The 21210-nt window shown below is 40.6% G+C and overlaps 1 protein-coding gene across 3 annotated transcripts in view; it reads right to left on the bottom strand.

The window, feature by feature from the left end:
- Positions 1 to 564: 564 nt before the first annotated feature.
- PEX5L (peroxisomal biogenesis factor 5 like) overlaps positions 565 to 21210 on the bottom strand; it is a 168257-nt gene continuing 147611 nt past the window's right edge. For all 3 annotated transcript variants that reach the window (XM_007059074.3, XM_043522797.1, XM_043522798.1), the window contains 7 exons: positions 20964 to 21080; positions 18810 to 18953; positions 16222 to 16292; positions 14739 to 14936; positions 13060 to 13225; positions 12528 to 12685; positions 565 to 8952 (listed from right to left, as the gene is read on the bottom strand). In XM_007059074.3, coding sequence (XP_007059136.3) covers positions 8748 to 8952; positions 12528 to 12685; positions 13060 to 13225; positions 14739 to 14936; positions 16222 to 16292; positions 18810 to 18953; positions 20964 to 21080 — 1059 coding nt within the window. In that variant the 3' untranslated portion in view covers positions 565 to 8747. The remainder of the gene's footprint in view (positions 8953 to 12527; positions 12686 to 13059; positions 13226 to 14738; positions 14937 to 16221; positions 16293 to 18809; positions 18954 to 20963; positions 21081 to 21210) is intronic.

Here is a 21210-nt window from a genome sequence, read left to right as displayed (position 1 = left end):
TTCTATTAACTTCAGAGGAGCTATAACAGTTTACATGAGCTGAGGATCTGCCCCCTAAGTAGATGTGGCCCAATTCCCCTGTCACTTAAAATGGCCCTGCACTAGTTAATTCCATGGACTTTAATGGAATTACTCCTGATTTACAGCAAGGAAAATGGGGAGGAGAATCAGGCCATTTATCTTTATTTTAATGATATTTTACAGTTGCATTGTAAGTATTAAGGGTTTCCTGTTTTAAAGCATTGTTCATTTGTGTTTCGTTTTGTTTTTCTAACCGTATGGGAGCTGGTCGAAAGGCTACTGAATCAGTTGGAGAAACTCCCATTGACTTCAATGGACTTTGGATCAGATCTGTGATGAACAAAGCAACCTTGTCTTGTCTGAACTTTAAGCACAGAAACACATCTCTGCTTTCAAATAGCTAGGAATGAAAACCTCAGATTTAAAAGAAAAAAAAAGTTATTTATGAATCTGCTCTGAGAAGAAAGTTCCCCATTTAATTTTAAGCAGTAACAACCAAAGCCCATCTTCAACTGCACAAGAAATCTGTCAAGTATTTGAAGCCACAGACAAAGTTTATTTTAAAACATATTTAAAAATTGCACAATTATAAATACAATTTAATATGTGGAAAAGAATCACAGGAAGGCATGCTTCCAACACAGTACAAAAATACTACATTAACTGTGGTGCTCTGCAAATTGAAATCTATACGCTTAATAAATTAAACACATCAATATACATACAGTTCATTTTTAAGGAAGCAGTTTATTTTAAAGAGCAGTGCAAGAGAACATCAAACTGAAGCATCAGTAAACTACAGCTCTGTGTTTTAATATTTATTCACGGCTAGTAATGCACTGAGTATACAGAGGCAAAGTTACCTATTGTGAGAGACTAACCTGTCACCCCATAGTTATATATAGACACAGATTGCTCAGTCTGGGTCAATTTGAAACAGAATGTAAATATTCAAATATAGGGTTAAATTCGGCCTTAGTTCACACCTTTGTATCTTTACGCCCCAATCCTTCTAAGGCTTACATGTGTACTTAACCATGGGTCTACAGTGTAGAAAGTTGAGTATGCATATAAGTCTTTGCTGGATCATGGCATTTGTGAAGTCATTGTGGTTGTCCAGGTGTAACTATGAACAGACCTTATAATCTCTTCTTTCCTGTCTGCCATAAATTGGCTTAAAAATAAAGCCAAAACCTGGTGCAAGATGTAAGGACTTTTAAAAAACGGTATGCAGCATATGGCAGAAGCAGCACAGAATGTCTTTCAGAACAATATATTTTTAGTTTAGTCTAGATATGTTGTACTCAGATATATAAAATATATATATATAAACATTTTGATTTTTCTAAATTTACAATAGAGTACTGATATTAAAAAGGCTGCGAACTTAAGGATATTTTTCTGCCAATGTAAATGACAAATTCTGCAAAAGAGGTGGGGAGCGGGGGCAGGGGAGATCAAAGCATATGAAGGTCTTCACCTGGCAAGCTCGCTCAGTGGGACTGCTTGCATGTGAGAGCTTTTGGAGGATCAGGGCCTACTTTAGTAAACTTCAGATTCCTTCTGATTCTTCCTCCATCTCCTCTCCCCCAGCAGTTATTGCTATTCTGTGTTCAGACCCTGTAATCTTCCTCCTTTTTAATGTTGTCACATGTTCTTTTTTCATATTGTCCATATTTGATCAGCTAACTAAGAAGGTAACTAACTTGCATTTCTTCTAGAATGTTTTCTCTGAGAGCATGCAGCTCTCTGTCCCCAATATATTTTCTCTTTCCAATGAAAAAGAGAGTAGAAGAGGGCTATAATAAGGTATTTTATTTCCAGCCTAGATGTTATTTGAAGAGTAGTTAATACTGTACGGTGTATCCATGAGAATCTTTGTTCCCATGTGACTCGTTTATATCTTATAAACATTTCTTAGATGGACCTGGAGTGAGATGGCTCCAGGGCTACTTTATGGTCCAATCTAGTTCTCATTGGCTCCAATGGGGATTGGACTGGGACCTTAGTTCTTGACATCTCTATTGTGGCTGCCAGTCAGGCAGTCAGTTAGTGCCAGTTGTGTTGTGGTATGGATATCCGTGTACTATAAATGGTAGTAAGATCACCTATCTAATCAGTCAGTGTTAGTCACTGTCTTTCTGTGTGACATATAGGTCCAATTTTTCCAAAGGGGCCATTATTTCTGAGTGTCCAGCCTTGAGGTTTGAGATTTCAGTAATGCTGAGTGCCCACAACTTTAGTTGAAGTCAATGGCAGCTGCAGAAACTCTGCACCTCTGAAATTCAGGGCCTATGTCTCTCAAACTGGGTGCCTGAAAATTAACTTCCACGGATTTAAGTGGCTACATTTGAAAATTATGGCCACAATAGCAGTAAGTCATGATGGTTACTGTCTGCTTTGAGATGGTTCTGGGAATCAGATGCTCTGGTTTAGTGGCATCTGTTCTAAGTCTGTCAAGAAAAGCTTAAAATCTGAATCTGAAAATCCAAACTGCCAGTTTTCGAGAGGGGTAGGCCATCCCCCAGTCTCACGGTTCTTTAACACTTGTAAAGATCAATATCTCAAAGACACGGCTGCAAAAACCTTATACCAAGGATTTCTACAATTAATATAATAAATATTAAAAGCAAATGTGAAATCTACAGTGCAAAGTAAGCTATAAGGATAGGATTTTCAAAAATGGTCAGCATTGGTCTAATTCTGCCCCCACTTATGTCAACAGTAAATCTCCCATTTTAGAGCTGGACCAATACTTTTTAAAATCCCATTCAAAATAGCCCATTACAGAAATTAATAGTTAAAAATCACCTGTGTTTGAGCTTTAATCATGCAGTCTGTAAATTTACATTCAAATTATGTATCTTGCATGCTTTGGGTTAATATTTTGGTATGTTCATATGTGAATACTGTTCCATGCAATATTTTTGTACCTGAGGCTACGCATTTCTTTAAAAGAAAATAAATTCACATTTTTACAAACCTTTTATCTAACCCCATCGAAAGAAAACACTATTAATTAAGACACAGAGAGATTTGTTTGAAACCTCAATTTAATTTTTAACTGGACATAAAAATAGTTTCTTGATGGGGAGAGAGGATAAAAGAAACAGGAAAAAATGGGGTTGGTTCAAAAACAAGTGTTAATAACTTTTTACATAAAATACTATGTTTGCGTTTCTACTGAGAAAGGGCATCCACTGAAGATAACTGCACATCAACTTGAGTACACAAGAGACCCTGTTCAAAGTGTTTTGGAGTCATTGCAATGTATAGACATAACTAGAAAGGAGCCCCTTACTCTCACTGAGTAATTGTACTCCACAATATTCCCATTGACTCCAGTGGGGCTACTCATAGCGTAACATAGAATGAGCAAGGGTATCACAATCCAGCCCTGGGTCAGTACCTGAATACATGCACTAGATCTGATCCTGCAAAACAGTGTGCACCCTTGACTCCCATTGAAGACAACAGGATTTGAGGGTGTTCAGCACCTTGTCAGAGCAGATCTGGCGTAAGGTCACCAATACCCTAAAGCAGGGGTTCTCAACCTTTTCTTTCTGAGGACCCCAAACATGCTATAAAAACTCCATGGCCACCTGTGCCACAACAACTGTTTTTCTGCATCTAAAAGCTAGAGCCAGCATTAGGGGGTAGGAAGCTGGGCAATTGCCCAGTGCCCCATTCCACAGGGGGCCCTAGAAAGCTAAGTTGCTCGGGCTTCAGCTTCAGCCCTGGGAGGCAGGACTTGGAGCCCCAGGCTTCAGCCCCAGGTGGTGGGGGCTTTGGATTTCTGCCCTGGGCCCCAGCAGATCTAATGCCAGCCCTGCTTGGCAGACCCCCTGAAACCTGCTCACGGACCCCCAGTGGACCCCAGACTCTGTTTGAGAACCACTGTCCTAAGGGCTCTGCAACCGGGAATGTGGTTTAAATGACATGAAATACACATTATATAAGACTCCAAACCTTAGAATAAATTAATTACCTAGCTAGGTTACAAATCTCTTTTGGAGAAACAGGAGAGTAATGAGAATGGAAAGCAGGAAAGTGGGATTAAGAAAAACCAAAGAAGCAGTGCCATTTTGGCTAGATGCCAGTTTCTTGACCCTGTCCCTAAGGTGTCTTAGGTTGCCTTTTCCATCCTGCTGAGAGAGGCAATGGTCACAGTGTGAAATTGCTATTTTGTGTTGCAGCTGAGCTCACTGCACACTCCACAATTATTTTTAGCTTTCTCAGAATTGACCCAACTGTTGAACTGCCCCACAACAGACCAAATAGGCAGCATGATAACAGAATACTTTGCACTCCTAGTGCTTTTTTTCTGGAGAGAGCACAAAGGTGGATGAGAATTATGTCCCCCTTTTCACACCAGGGGGTAAATGAGGGACCCAAGGAGGCTGTGATTTGCCTAAACTCTGTGTATATTTCTGCGTATCTTTTCCCCCCATTCCCTTTCTTACTCCTTTACTTGATCTCTCATATGTTTTCTGTGGAGCTTCCCTTTGTTTTCTGGTAGTTCCAGTTTCCCCCTCTATTTCCCTACTCACCATGTTCTGTGGTATTAAGGCCCAAATGCAAAATCTGAGTAAACAGCCTGAATATTCTTTGTGTCCCTTCCCCCAAACACTCTATTGGCAGGGCATGGAGTGCCAATTCTACTGCTCTGTGGCTACTACTACAATCCATGTGCTGTGATAGCATTTATTCCTGCTTCAATTTACTCCCAACACCTACACAGTTTTGGACAGTGAATCTATGCAGTTAGTCATCCACTGGCCATACGCAACTGGAGATCATTCATGGGGCTAAGCCTTTTAGGAGCAGCTCAGTGGGCCATTCAATTCCCTTAGCTGGTCACTCAGTAGCCTATAACCCCCATGTACGGCAGAACTGCAGTGCTTCTGCTAATTTGGGGTCCTTACATGCCTATGGGAGGCAGGTTTGGTTTCTCTAGATTTGTGCATGCAAGTCTCTTCAATGTCAATTGTGTGTGTGTATATAAACAGGGGAATACAGATTTGAGCTATGTCTCCCCTGTTAAATCAGTAGACATCTGCTTTTCCTCCTCCTTTTTCGGTGGTGGTGATCATGGGGTGTACCCAGGACCCTACATTTAAAAACAAGCTAATATAGTATCCACTCTACTAATAGATGGTCCAAAACCAGAGGTATTGTGAACTACTGTCAGTCTTGAAAATCAACCTTGTCATTTTATCTGTGAAAATTCAGGCAGTTAAATTGTTGTTTTGGATGGCATAAAAATAAAACTTTAGCAGGGCTAGATTTACCAGATTTGTAGTAATATAATTATCTGCACAGAGATGTTCTGAAAGAACTTGTGTGATGGGAGAGCAAAAAGCTAGATCTGAGCTTTTATGCCTTTGCTCTGTTGCCTCTATCCAGAGCTGCCTCCTTCCTTTCTTACCACCCAAAAAACCCCACACTTTCCAGATTTCAATTGCAGGACACCCGCTGCTCTGCCTCATTGATAGCTGAGAATTGTCATCATACATCACTGTCAAAGCAAAAGAGCAAACTGTTGTCAGCTGATATGAATATAGCAAGCCTACTTCAGCTAAAATGAAATTTCCCAGCCAGCATTTGGTATTCCCTGCTTAAAGGAAAACTGCAGTTGTCAGTTGTTATACCCTTATTTATTTACAAATACCTGCCCCTGTTTCAGCATTTCTCCATTCTGTGGTGCGCCTCTGTGTGGGGCTGTTATTTTAATGATACATTCTTAACTGATGATTTTTAGTTACTGACTTTGTGATTACAATATCAGATAATGATCTCACTGCACATGAAGCAGTGGGGACTGTTGTCTGGCTTGTTGGAAAAGGTGCGTGCCCCTTTAAGGGCTAGAAACCCAGCCAGTTATTTTCAGCTGCTGCCACAGATCAGGTCAGCTAACTTACCCCCTCCCCCCAGTGACTGAAAGAGGTGGGGGACTATATAGGTCCATGCCGGTGCAAGAAAAGTCCTCTTTTATCTGAACCAAGCAGAGGAGCACCTACCCTCCCACTCATGGAAATAGTGAAATACTGGGTTTTGTCAGGATCCCCTGTGGGCATTGCGCTAGTCACTCCTTTCTCAGGTGGGTGTCTGCAAAGGAATTTGCCCCTCACTCCCAGATTGGCCAAGGTGAAGTGTTTTTTTCACCTTTCCTATAGCACAGTGGTACCCCAACTTTTCCTCTCGCCCCCCACTTACCAATAATGGAATGTGTCCATGCTCCCCAGGTCAGGAGCAGGGGAGGGGCCAAAGCGGAACAGGGGGCAGAGCAGGGCAGGGTGGTGCTCCCTCCCCCCACCCGTGGGACCTGGCCAGAGCCCTGCCACCTCCCAGATGTTCCTCGGTGCCCCTCTAGGGGGCACGCCCCACAGTTTGTGGACCACTGCCACTGCAGGTTCAGGGGGGCTTAGCTGAGCAAACATGAAAGAAGAATGGTGTTACAACTCATTATGTAAACATTGGGCAGATGTCCCCAGTGCAAGTACTCTATAGGGAAGGGATACAGTGGTGAAATAAAATGGATCGGTCAGGGATTTAAAGGAGGTATTCCTTAAAGGAGTAGAAACAGGGTGGGGGTTTCAGGGCTCTTATGACTGGTACGTCAGGGAGCCGACCTCTCCTCCTTCATAGCCTCCCCCCACCCTCATTCGAGGTGTGTGGGGGGAATGGTGAGGTCCCAGCAGCAGCTTGGGTGGGGACCAGGATGGGTAAGGGGCAGGGCTGATGGAAACCCTGTGGGGTATATATTGAAATGTTTATGGAATCCCCTGCACCGTACACTTTTATCTGCGGGGTATTCCCAGACATTTAAGAATAAAATTGTGCCCTAATTAAACCACATCCAATGTCCTCCTTCTGGCATAGCTAAACAAGGTGTTTTCCTTTAAGTGGTTGCTCAAAATAAGAGACAATTGCAAGAAAATTTTTATTTGTACTAATGAAATAGACCCCTTGCCCTACAATCTGTGCAGTGGCTTTTTTGATACAGCTCTTTGGGAGCGGGGGGAGGGTAAAATGTCATTTAAAGGGACTGTGCTACTTTTTCCGCTTTCACCTGCAATAGCTACCCTGTCCTGTCCATTCCTAAACACAAACCAACACAGTATATCTTTAATGTAAAAATGTTTTTCACTATTTAGAGAAAGTACTAAAAAAACCCAAACCCTAAACCACAATACTTGAAAATTAACTCTGTACAACTCTATAGATCTGTCTTGGATGGATGGATTCCCTTTGTGCTATACATGTGCATTGTACCCAACCCCTAATATGTGCTGAAAAACTCATTCTGAAGTCAGAGTTGAAGGTGCTCAGTACTTCATAGGAAGCATTTGGAACCGTGTAGGTGCAGGCTTTATTTTAGGAGCTTTAAAGACTAATGAAAACTAAAGTCTTGATTCTGCAACCATTGAGGTCAATCAGAGTTTTGCCATTGATTTCAGTGAGAGCAGGATCAACCTCTATAGCCCCTGTCCTGCAGTCCTTATTCAGGCAAATCTTTTCACTTCAGTGGAAGTTTTCCCCCAGAGTATGGTCTGTAGACATCTGCTCCTAAACAGATTCTTCTTTAGTTTCTGTGGAAAGCTGAAGGAAGAGATTCATTTATTTTCTAAGATGACATTTACCTCCAGTTAATCTGTATTTTTGTGTGTGTGTGAAACTACTGGTACATGCATAATAAATATTCTATTCACTTGAGATTATAACTGATACCCTATTTGCATTTTTAACACTAGGATTTGGAAAGCTCTCTATCTAGTGTCAAGAAGTTATATTTGGTCCTTTATGCCAACAAGGCTATATATGTATCTCATTAAATCTTTTGTTCCTACTTTAAAAATAAATAAAAGCACAGCATACATTTACAAAAGATTAAAGTGCTTATGCACATACACAGGCCTGAAACCTACCAGGACCTCCATATAGGCAGAATCCTGCTCTTTGCAGGATTGGGGCCGTAATTGGTACAAACAACAAAAATTCTAGTACAAATTACTGCTTCTGCTTACAAAGCTCATCCCTCTAGTAAATAAAGGGCCTAACACTGTAAATCTTCCATGTGCAGAATTCCTCCTGAATTCCATCTCCGAGGGCCTGTGAATTAGGTCCAAAAGTAAAATTGAAACAAGGTACCTTTACAAACAAAGCCCTCATTGATTGCAAGCTAATATATTCACCACAAAATATATCTACTGTACATGTACCTTCTGTCAGAGCTATGTGGAAGTAGGACTTTGAAGAGAATGGCCAACAAACAAACAAAAGTATAGGGACTCCACATTGTAGGGGCATGCAGTGTCAATTTAGTGCAATGAGCAATAAGGTTCCTTGGATGTGCTGCTTCCCACTCTAATGTGCAACAAGGATTATTAGGTTTCGTCTTAAATGTATTTTTTCTGTATAGGTGTGAGTGTATATATATATGCATATCTTGCATGGGATGAAGGTTCTTCGGGTATGACTGCTTCATCTAGGTCAGGTCTTTGTCAGATTAGCTGCTGTTCATTTTAATCCTTCATTTGAGTTCAATAGTATTTACAAAGTTTTGTGCTTTTGAAGATTTCCAGGAATTGGCTGATGTCTGGTAGAACTTCCCCTAGTGTTCTACGGCCCAGGATCTTTTGGAAAGTGTCCGTAATCATTTTGAAACTGGTAATGAAAGAGTTTTGCATTTCCTAATACATCTTCGTGACGTGGCTGCTTTTTTTTTATGGCTCTAGATTAAAAGCTCTTAACAGAACATCCAGATCACCCAAATTAGCTGCTTGAAATAGTTCTGGCTGGTCCATCATAGACAGAGCGATTCTGAGAGCTGCCCAGATATTGCCTGAAATTTCCGGCTGGGGAACCTGCTGTTGATTCCTGCTCTTTCTTTGCAAACTGAGAGCAGTGAGAAAATTGCTGACAGCCTCTCTGTGTGGGGAGGAAAGAAAGGCAACATCCACATATTACAACATAATCTCTTTTGTTTAAAAAATAAAGTATATTTTGTCTTCCTTCTAAGGCATTACAGTAAAATCAAACACATTATCTGACAACATGGGAGACCACGATCTCTTTGTAGTATTCTTGCTTGATCTGCCTTTAACAATTCCGGACAAAAGTGTTGCTGCAAGACTTCATTGTTATGTATCAAAAAGGCTGCACTTGTATAGTGATGCAGAGATGAACCTACTCAAGTGCCTGGGGAAATTCTCCTTAGTGTGGTTATGAATTCCATTATACACGTGCCTTGTTATCTTAATTGTATTGTTGACACTTGGGACTCTTTTTACACAGACCTGGATTTTACCCTTGATTTTACCCTTGATTGACACAGAGAACCTGATCCGGGTATGAAATGTGTATTGAGCCATAGACTTACAGGAAAGGGGTTTATGGAGAGAGACTATCCTGTCTTATGATCTGATAGGCATGTATGGATGGTCCAGTTGTTTGAGAACTGACTTGGGAGACCCAAGTTCAATTCTCTGCTCCATCACAGATTTTCTGGGTGAGTCACTTAGTCTCTCTGGACCTCAGTTGCCCTTCTGTAAACTGAGATAATAGCACTTCCTCCTTTCACAAGGGTGTTGTGAGGATAAATACTTTATGACCTTGAGGTGCTTGGAGACTGTGCTGATGGGGGCCATATAAAACCCTAAGATAGAAGCGAACAAGGCTGGCTGCTGGCACACCAGTCCAGTGGCTAGGCATTTTGATGGCAAGCGTGGAAAATGAGCCACTAAAGGGGAAAACCCCCACTTTCAAATAAACCAAGTGCCTGGAATATGCATTTAATGGTAAATGGGTATGTGGGACTTTATTTCCAGGAAATACACCAAACTGTTTGGCTTCCTCCTGGAATAATTACTAAAAGGAACTTAGTAGACCTAAAGGCTCAAAAACCAGAAGACAAACAAATAGAACCCAACGTGTCTTTTTTTTTTTTAATCTGATTTTTTTTGGCATCTGACTCATGATTTTTGAATGGTTGGTTTGGCAACATACTGAAGCTCTGTGAGTTTTGCCTTTGAACATACTGCAGGATCTGGCCCGAAATCACTGTTTTGAAAGCTGTCTGCACTGAGTGTGTAGGTGTTACAGAAAATTAGGTACTGTACCATTCTGTTAAGACATCCCTTCCCTAGTAAGGGCTTGTCTAGATGGGGAGTTATTCTGGAGTAATTATTCCTGATTAACTGCACGTGTGGATGTTCTTATTCTGGAATAAGAGAGCCTTATTCCAAATTAGAGAAATCCACTTTGGAATTAGGTACTATTATTCTGGAATAAGAGTGTCCACATATGGAGTTAATCAGGAATAGTTAATCCCCTTAAAATTCACACCCTACTTTATTCTGGTTTAATTTTTCATGTATAAACAAGACTTAAAACTAACACGTAGATTGAACCATTTCAAGTGGGCATCTGCATTTCTTTGTTTTTTTTTAATTTCATCCTTGTGGGTAGAGGAATAGTGTTGCTAGCCATTGGAATCACCCAGTTTGCCAGCTTGATACAGCATGTTATGTCTCATTAGTGATGAAAAATATAGTAATTATAATAAATGTTTACTTCACATTTTGTTCAGTTTGGGCAATGCAAATCAATAGTCATTTTAATTTTCACTTTCATATTCACGGTGCTGCATTATTAGTGTTTCACACATTGCAAAGAAACATTTAATGTTTTAAAATCAACTGTTTTCATTTGATTTTTTTAAGTACAGAAATATTTCTATTGATTTTAAGTTTCATGGAAGATAAAATCACTTGCACTGCTTTGAAATTCTCAACTGATACTTAGTGCTTTTCATCCATAGATTGCAAAACACTCTGCAAAGGAGGGTAAGTAATGTTGTTCTCATTTTAAATGGTAAAATGAGTCTGAGAGATCAAGGGATTTGCCCAAGGAAACACAGAAGCTCAGTGGAAGAGCCAGAAATGACCTCAGGAGAGCTGGTCAAAATTTTTCCATTAAAGTTTTTCCAATGGAAATTTTCTTTCTGACAAGTAGCCATTTTCAAGTGAAATGTCAGTTTTTGATTAATAGTTTCTACTTTCTGCAACTGAAGAATATTTTTTCCCCAAACTTTCATTTTTCTTTTTTACAAAAACTCCAAAAAGGTCAGAGAAAAATTTAGATGAAAAACAAAATTTTTCATTTTTGTTGAAATTATTCATGGGGAACTTTTTCCCGCAATCAGCTCTGAAACCAGGGTCTCCTGACTCCCAGCCCAGTGCTCTGTCTTTGTTGCCTTATAACATTTGTTCTGACAAATTGAGATATTTGGATCGTAGGCCCTGATTCAACAAAGCGCTTAAGCACATGCCTAACTTTAAGCACATGATTAGTCCATTGAGTCTCCTTTAGCAAAGCTTTTGACACGGTCTCCCACAGTATTCTTGCCAGCAAGTTAAAGTATGGGCTGGATGAATGGACTATAAGGTGGATAGAAAGTTGGCTAGATTGTCGGGCTCAACGGGTAGTGATCAATGTCTCCATGTCTAGTTGGCAGCCGGTATCAAGTGGAGTGCCCCAAGGGTCGGTCCTCGGGCCGATTTTATTCAATATCTTCATAAATGATCTGGAGGATGGTGTGGATTGCACCCTCAGGAAGTTTGCAGATGACACTAAACTGGGAGGAGAGGTAGGGACGTGATTGTTCCCCTCTATTCAACATTGGTGAGGCCTCATCTGGAGTACTGTGTCCAGTTTTGGGCCCCACACTACAAGAAGGATGTGGAAAAATTGGAAAGAGTCCAGTGGAGGGCAACAAAAATGATTAGGGGACTGGAACACATGACTTATGAGGAGAGGCTGAGGGAACTGGGATTGTTTAGTCTGTGGAAGAGAAGAATGAGGGGGGATTTGATAGCTGCTTTCAACTACCTGAAAGGGGGTTCCAAAGAGGATTGATCTAGACTGTTCTCAGTGGTAGCTGATGACAGAACAAGGAGTAATGGTCTCAAGTTGCAGTGGGGGAGGTTTAGGTTGGATATTAGGAATAACTTTTTCACTAGGAGGGTGGTGAAACACTGGAATGCGTTACCTAGGGAGGTGGTGGAATCTCCTTCCTTAGATATTTTTTAAGGTCAGGCTTGACAAAGCCCTGGCTGGGATGATTTAGTTGGGGACTGGTCCTGCTTTGAGCAGGGGGTTGGACTAGATGACCTCCTGAGGTCTCTTCCAACCCTGATATTCTATGATTCTATGTGCTTAAGTATCTTGCTGAACTGGGGCCTTAACTTTTTATAACATACTCTTCAATTGTTTTATTATATTGTACCGTCAATTGGCAGAAAGGGTGGCTCATTAAGATATATTCATATATATTATCCCATCTTCCAAAATGCTTTACATTCATCCAAACATTATAACAATATCTTAAATTAAACAAAGATCAGAATACATGTTATAGACTTTTAGCTCAAAAATAATTTTTCAGTTTTTAGAAGCCCACCTTACTTTTGGCTTTAAATGTTGATATTCTTTTCATAACTCACCTGTAAGCTCCTAGGTTGATGCAGCTTATTCCCAAATTGTATCTGGACCTAATGAAGCCTGGCTGAATTTCTAATGCTCTAGTATAAGCCTCCACAGCTTCCTCACTTCGATCCCCATTTGCCAAGGTTGCTCCAAGGCGGTTCCATAATGAATAGTCCTGATAACAAAATGAGAGTTTTCTACTATTGGTTTAAGACAGAAGGATATGAGACCTCCCCGGGCCCTCGAAAGTAATGAACAGTCCAGAAAATACTTGTACCCTCTGTTAATTGGTGTGGAATGTGAGGATCTGACTCATGATTCTAGACAACTTCATAAAATTACTCCAATGAATCAGTGTGCAGCCAAAAATTGGACATGCATAAATCTGTTTCTCATTAGGGCTCTCTTGCAATTAACATTTCTATTTCAGGTATTAAAATTTTAATGGCTGAAGAGACATCTCATTAATACTGGTCAGCTTCAAGTTGGAAAGGAAGAGAGTGGCTTGTAAAATGATACTTTTTTTTAATGCAAAATCATAATAGGTACCTCTGGCCGAACAGTTAAGGCAGCATTAAATGCGTCTATTGCTCTGTTAAATTCTCTCTTCAGATGGAAGAGCACTCCAAGTCCTGTTTGCAAGTCTGGGTCTATCATCTCACCATTCTGGTGAGCTGCCTCCAGGTACAATTCCTTTACTTCTTCAAGTAATGAACTAGAAAAGGGTGAAAAATAACACCACGCTGCATCTTACAGTTCTTTGTAAATGCTGCACCATCTACTGCACAGCCAGCAATTCAAGTCTTTATACTCCTCTAAAACATGTGCAAATAGACATCTTCAGCGCAATTGTTGTAATGACTTATTCCAACTCTGGTTGAGAACTGGCCATTAGAGTTCAAAGGTTTATTGTCACTAAGCCAAAGAGCTGCTGAAAACTCAGGTATATCTAAAATATGGGCTATAAGAGCTGTTGAAGCTGGATCAATTCTCTCTGACACCCTAAAAAATGGATTAGGGGCTTCTCTCAGGGTTAAAGCAAGGAAACCAGGTTGGCAAAAATGGTGGTCAATCCTCAAGAGTCTTAGATAAAGATTTTGAAATCTACAGCCAAGATTTCAAAGACAGATGCCAAAATTTAGATTCCTAAATTCACAGACTTTGGATTAAGCCCAATATAACACACTTCATCATTCAACAGAAGTTCCCTATTTTATTGTTGCTCAGTCAAAATGATCTTGCTAGCGCAGGGCTTGTTCATAATAATAAACATAACGCCCCATTTCAAAATGGCATTAAATGGAATCTTCCCAGCATTTTGGGTCTATGAAGCAGTTGCTGAAGGTATTTAAAAAGTTCAGAAATAGATACGTCTCACCACCAATGTAAGTGGAAATCTAATGTTTAGATCGACTACCAAAATAACAATAGGAACTGGTGGTAAAGGGAAAGTTTACCTTCTAAAACGGCCGCACAACTTCTAAATGTTCTGAATGGACTATGTGCTTGTGTGTGTTCGCATGGATACTGTACCATATTTAAAAAAGATTTTCCTGATCCAATGATTTAATCACTTTAACTGGAATTGTTTTTCTTACTCTTTCTGGACAGTAATGTGGAGAATATCGTAATGTCTATAAATCAGTGATACAGCCTCACCTGGAATACTGTGTGCGGTACTGGTCACCCCGTCTCAAAAAAAGATATTGCAAGATTAGAGGGGTTCAAAGAAGGGCTCTGATCAAGGGTCTGGAAAAACTCTCTCATGAAGAGAGATTTAAAAGATTGGGATTGTTTAGGAAGACACTGGGGAGTCATTGTGGCCATGAATTTAGCAAGATTCCCCAAGAGGGATTGGACATTTATGTGGATATCAAAAACACCCAGAGTTATAATTTAATGATAAATTTTGTTGAAGGGATAGTAAATCTCATGCTTCAGGGCTTAAACTAATCTCCAACTATTAGAGACCAGAATGAGACCCAAAAAGGGGAAGATTTTCCCACGATGCTTACTGGAGGACTCTTGCACTTTCCTCTGAAGCAACTGGTACTGGTCACTGTCAGAGACAGGATAATGGACTAGATGGATCTTGGGTCTTATGTTCCTATCTAACTTAAAAATATCTGAGCAGCGCACTGTACATTTGAGAAACTTCATTGAAATCAATGGAAGTTAGAAGCCGAGAATCTGGGCCTAACTTCTTCAGGATGCTAATCCAGGTTTACCTTTCTTTTGATGGCTCAGACATTCTCCTGGTAAGTGCCGGAGACCCTCTTTTGCTCTTCATTATATATTTGTATTTTGGGTTTTGCTTTATCCAGTTTCTTAAAGCTTCACAGGCTTCCTGTTGATGGCCAGTATTAGTGTAGCTCACAGCCAAGGCCATTAGAGCTTTTAAGTTGTTTGGCTGCAGCTGCAAGCACCTAAACAGAGAAGAAAAATATCTTACTTTCATTTAGCAAAATGCAGTGCATCAATTCTTCCAACACAGGGCCTGATCCTGCAACCCTTACTCATAAAAGTAGTGCTAGTGGCTTCCATGGGACTGCTTGTGTGCGTAAAGAACCACTCACATTAGTAAGGATAGCAGGATCTTGGAGCAGGGAACTTGCCTTGTTTGTGTGTGTTATGTGCCATCTGCGCCTATGGTGTTATATAAATAAAAAGCTAATACTCCCCACACTTTCTGTTATCAGCAGGGCATAGCAAATGTGGGAGGAAGCCTTTTTTTAATAGCACCTGCCGAGTAAACAAATAGAAGACTTTTGAGTACTCTAGAAGTGGGCAGTTGTAGAAAGCATTTGGCTATGTAAAAAGATATTTTGAAGATTGAAACCAAAGCCCATCCTTTTCAATAGAACTGTTGGGCCAGATTCTGCCTTCAGCTACACCTTTGTAAAGCCAGAGTCAGCCCATGAACTTCCATAGACTTTCTCCAGCTTTACACCACCATAATGCACAGGGGAATCTGGTCCACTGTATCTGTGAGTAGCATTGTTGTACATTTCAACCTATCAGGGACAAACTTTTTCAGGGAATCCTTTGGATTTCTGTGCAGGTAAGGAAAAGATTACATTAGATATAAATGAGTTACAGTAATTGAAGTATCCTTAGGTAAATTGGCTTGAATGTTAACATAGCTAATGCAATTAAGCTTGGAGTGTATACTTGGCTACAAGTGGAAACGGAATCTAGTGCAGCAACACTCACTACAGATAAAGGCAGAATAATAACACTGATATTTAGGAATAAGCATTTACTTAACAGGTGTAGCATGCTCATTAAATTCCCATCAACCTAGCAATGTTCTCCATCAATTAGTATTCAGTGGTTGAGAGGAGCCTCATCCAATTAAGGAAACATTTTCATTAAGACAGAAACCCTTTAGAAAATATATCAAGTGTCTAGAATATTGAAAAGACATTTTATTTGCATTGTGCCTAATTCAGGTTTGTTGTGACACATAGGTTTTCTTTTGTGTTTCCATTTAGTTAATTAAATATAAGATTTAATATTGCCATTAACTCCATAGGAATGCAAAATCATGCTATGGAGACAAGAGGTAGCACATCTCTTCTGTATGCCACTCATTCCCCACCCCCCCAATTAAATATAAAAGGTCAGAACACAAGTGTGAGATGACATACACACAGGCATCCATTAACTAATATTGATGGGATTCATTATTTTTCAAATATCTTCATCTACCTTTGGAGGGCGACAATAGCTCCCTGCTCATTTTCATTCTCTGCCTGTGTTATACCAAGAAACTGCCAGGCCTGCAAAATAATAATTGTTGTTTTATGATATGTCCCCAAGTGCAATTGGAATCACAGAGCAATATCCCTATGGCTTGCTTAAATAAATGGACACATATAGACAGCAGCATGTATCCAACACTGGCCTAACTACAGTACTTCTATTGCCAATACACCAACAGTACAAACCGAAGTGATTCTGGATATCTTTAGGCCACGTTTATCCATGTGAAGTTCCCATTGAAGTCAATGGTGATTCTACACTGTCAGATCCCATACTGTTTTCTCACAGCTGAGTTATTGCACATTCTAAATGGCTTTTATCTGAAAATGCGGAAGAAAATAGTTTCGCCCCTACAATGTGAGGGAGATTCGACACCATCATTTTGTTGCATCAGGCACATACAGCAGTAGACACAGTGGGACTCAGACGCACATACACAACCACTCCTGTTGATTTTAGGTGCAATGGCCTGTGCATATCTGAAGACAGACTTTAGAGTATTATGTTGAATCCCACTCTTTCTTTTCCACTGGTTTCAGTGAAGCTATAGCATGTTATGCCAGCTGAGGATCTGGTCCTCTAATATTTTGCCCCATACACCCTGGCACAATGAAAGGAATGCCCTTCTCCGCAAAAAGTCATAGCTTTTAAGTACTGTGATGTGGTGTACTCTCCATGCCAGCCCTGGAAGAGCTGAATTAAGAGGGGTGGTCCCAATCAGCCAATTAAGCTGCAAATGCATAAGATTTAGGCTGTGGGGAGGGAGCTAATTAGAAGGAAGCTCACCTCTGTAGGAACAGGTGGGACTTCTATAAAGCCAGGAGGCTGGAAGCAACATGGGAGAGTGCAGGGAGGAAGTCGGCAATCTCTCCCCCTGAGGTAAGGGAGAAGGATGGGACATAGGAACCCAGGAAGAACCTTAGTAGGCCTGAGAGCGGGGAGTCTGACTAGGAAGGCTGAAGAATGAAAAGCTTGGAGAAGCACAGTAGAAATAGTCCATGGGTGAGAGCAGTAAGGTTAGTGTAGCTGCAGACCTCAACTGCTCACTATAGGGCCCTGGACTGGAACCCACTGTAGAGGATGGGTCTGGGTTCCCCTATCATCCCCTGCAGAATGGGATTGCTAGTGGCAGTGAACGGGAAGACTGCCCGAGTCACTGTGGGAGTGATGTAGTCAGTGCAGTGGGCCTGAGGATGCCAGTGCAGAAGGACTCTGAAAAAACTTGCCCGAAAGGGGAAAACAGAGAGTGACTTGGCCGGAGGGCTGAGTCATGAGGTGGCCGTACTGTGAGAAGAAAGGGGGCACTGAACTGGGCGGAGCTAATCGCCAGAAGGACACGCCACACAGCAGTGAGTAGACTACCCTGTGACAGATATACAGGCTGAAATTGTGCTTGTAACACAGCCTTTAATGCAAATAATAAACATTCAGTGGGCCTATTAAATTCTTGATATTCCATTATCTTTATGATTTCTACGTATGACAAATACCACAAATACTGCAGTACAGTAAACATCAGTATTTTCACGGCACCCGTGGTAAGTGGCTTATTTCTGCTTCATGTTGCTCCTCAGACAGTTTCATGTAAATTGCATCATGTCAGTCAGGTAATTGTGAAATCCTTTCTCTTGCTGGCCTACAGGACTCGGTCTTTGGCTCCTCCTTTCTTCACACCTGATTTCTAGGCTATTTTTTGTTGCTTCCACATCCCACACCTCAATTTCAGCTCTAACATTCAAATAATTCACACTGCCTTTTAACATTAGATACCCGAAACACACAGCAGATGGAGCACATGCAGCCTTACAAATATATTACAGTCTTAGCTTTTGCTGTATGCTAGTATCAACTACAATTAACTTTCTCTGCCATATCTCAGAACCTTCCATTTCCTTACCTATTAGCCAGTATTCCTATGTGTTTCTGAGATTATTGTTTACAAATAAAAATGCTGTAATGTTTGCTAGGAACCTGCAATACAGATTTGAAGAATATCTTAATTCTAGAGCGGGGTGGAAATTTTTTTACATTGAAAAATGGTCTTTTTCTACAATGGAATTTTTTTGTGAAAAATTGTTGAAATGTTCCCTCCCCCCCAAAATACAAACAAAACAAAAGAAATATTTTAAAAATATATCTTGATTGAATATATATATATATATATATATATATATATATATATGTATTTGATTGAAAATGGTTATAAACATTTTTCATTTGCCAGAATTTTTGGTAACTGAAACATTTTGATGGTCATGTCAAATAATTTTTAAAAAAACTGATTAACATATTCAAATAAAAGCTTGGAAGCTTTGAAACTGAAAAATAAGTAAGTTTTCATTGTTTGATCAGCTCTGTTTAATTAATTTCAAAGTATGTGATACTCCATACACATTGTTACCTTCCACTTTGTTTCACGTAATCACCACTGCCAAAGGTTTTGACCTTGAATCCTCCCCATCCTTGCTACGCTAGGTGAAGTGAGAAACTTGTAGCTACTTCCCCTCCTTAGATAAAGGCAGGGGAGTGAATACCTCTGCATCACTGGGGTCTTGTAGAATAGCAGCCTCCATGTATAAGATAGTGAGGGGCAGGTCTCCTTCTTTCAGTTTTTTCAGTCCTTCCTCAAAAGCACCAGGCCAGTCTCTGAAAGGGTTTTCGGTATGAAAATAATAGCCCTGGAGCAGACAGTTAATGGTTCAGTGATGAAACACAGTAGCAAGGAACGTTAAGTACATACAGTTAAATAGCTCATCATTTCCCAGCTAGGTGTAAAACTTCTTTGCTGCATGAAAATGGTATGAGTTCCCTTGCAAAGTTTCAATAAAAAAAATGTAAAACTGTGTGGTTCAGATCCAACAGACTGGGGCACTTGTTACTGGCCCTTTATATTTACCCTAGTTTCCAAGAAAGTTGTGACACCCTGGCACCCCCTTATTCACCACTGACATATAATTAGGATATGTTTTGCACAAAATATGCCTTTTGAGGTATCATTCTAAAAGTCTTGATCTGCTAGACATTAATATTTTGTTGGATTGTATGTGCTATCATATGTGAAGTTATGCAGTTTGGCTAGGTATGTGTTATTGAAACATGTTGTGAGGTTGAAAACACCCACAAGCAGCCTTTCGGGTACAACAGTAAAACGTCCAAACAATGTTAATGGCTTATTGAGGAAATGCACACAAGCACAAAGATTTCCCCAGGAACTGTATACAATAGAAACCTCTCAGAGATAGCACTACCCAATGGGAACTGTTTGACTCAGGTCACAGCAAAAGAGCTTTCCAGGAAGTGGGAAGAAGATATAAAAGGGGGAAATGACATCCTGATGGTACCTCACTCTCCCTACAACAACACACCTGGAACACCTCAGGAACAAAGACTGAACTGGGGGAAGTGATAGTCCCAGGCTAAAGGGGTTTCTAGCCTGTGTATGAAAACCTGGGAAACCCAAGCTGCAAAGGAAAGACAGCTTGTGCCTTAAGAATCTGCCAGCCTGTTTATCACTCAGGCTGAGAATTCGCTAGTTCATATCCTATCATTCTAGTATCTTAGGCTTAGTTTGCGTTTTATTTATTTACGAGGTAATCTGCTTCGATCTGTTTGCTATCACTTAAAATCTATCTTTTGTAGTTAATAAATTAATTTTATGTTTTAATCCAAACCAGTGAGCTTTGACTGGAGTGCTTGGGGAAAATCTTGGCTTATCACAAGTGTGCATTGCTCTCTTCACATTGAGGAAGAGGCTCCCGGGGGAACCCCTCACAAAAGTATTATACTTTAGGAGATAATTACTTCCTACACAGTAGACCCCATCCATTTCAATGGGAGCAGGATTGGTCCCAGTGTGCACCAAATATATCAAACTTTGGCAAAAAGAGCATGTCTTGCATGGACTAGCCTCCCCCAGTGCTTTCAACTCCATGTCGGTTCAGTGCTTGCACTTATGACATAGCCTGAAACCTTCAATGAACACCCAAGGTGCAGCTCAATATTGCAAGCACTTGAGCTTGTTTTAGGTTTGAAACAGGGTTTGCCTTACTCTGTGACTGCAACCCAGTTTGTGTCAGCCAATGAAGCCTGGTCATCTCTTCCTGGAGTGGATGTGCTCTCAGGCAATGTGATTTGAGGGAGAGAAATGAATGCCTGAATAAGGACTATAGAAACTGGGTCATAAATCCTAGGGATCAGAATTTTAGGGTTGTCCAATCCACCTTCCTGCCAATGCAAGGTAAAGAGTGTTTTAATATGTGTAGCAAATGAGAATATAAATCAAAGAAAAATACATAAGGAGATGGGGAGTGGGGAGAGAGAAATTCATTCCTAGGATGGGAAGTTTTTGAACACATAGGGCCAGATTTTCAAATGCCCAACACATTTGATTTAGGGCCTGATTTCAAAAGTGCTCAGCACCTCACAGCTCCTATTGTGACACGTACAGCCAGATTTTCCAAAGAGTTCAGATCCCAACATGCTCTCGAAGTGCTGAGCTCTTGTGAAAATGTGACCTTTACTTAGGTACTTACATGGGAGCTGAGCTCTTGAGAAATTCTCGCCTTAGTGGCAGGTAGCGTGTAGTTGTGGGGAGGCATTTCCTTGTTTTCCTCTTATAGACACTGAGGAGGGTGACTCTAAAACCTGCACAGAAAGGATGTGCTGTGTTAGCAGGTTACTGAGGTTACCTTCTCACTGGTCGAGACAGTTACTTGGCCACGTGCTTCCTGGTTCTCTGAAATCCAGCTTCTCTGAGCCATTTCTTCCCATTCAGCTTGCATCTTATCCCAAAACTCTGTGTCTGACTAGGAAAAAAAGAAAAGGGGCAAGGGGAAGAGAGAGAGAGAAATTAAAGAAACTTTCTAAGAAAATGCCACCTACTTTTGATCCTCCAAAAATGCAAATGTGTATACAGGATCATCTTCAAATGACTTC

This window comes from Chelonia mydas, chromosome 9 (assembly GCF_015237465.2).
Source record: "Chelonia mydas isolate rCheMyd1 chromosome 9, rCheMyd1.pri.v2, whole genome shotgun sequence".
In the NCBI taxonomy this organism is placed as follows: Eukaryota; Metazoa; Chordata; order Testudines; family Cheloniidae; genus Chelonia; species Chelonia mydas.
The sequence above is the reverse complement of the archived record's forward strand: the minus strand, read 5'-3'. Positions and strand labels throughout refer to the sequence as shown.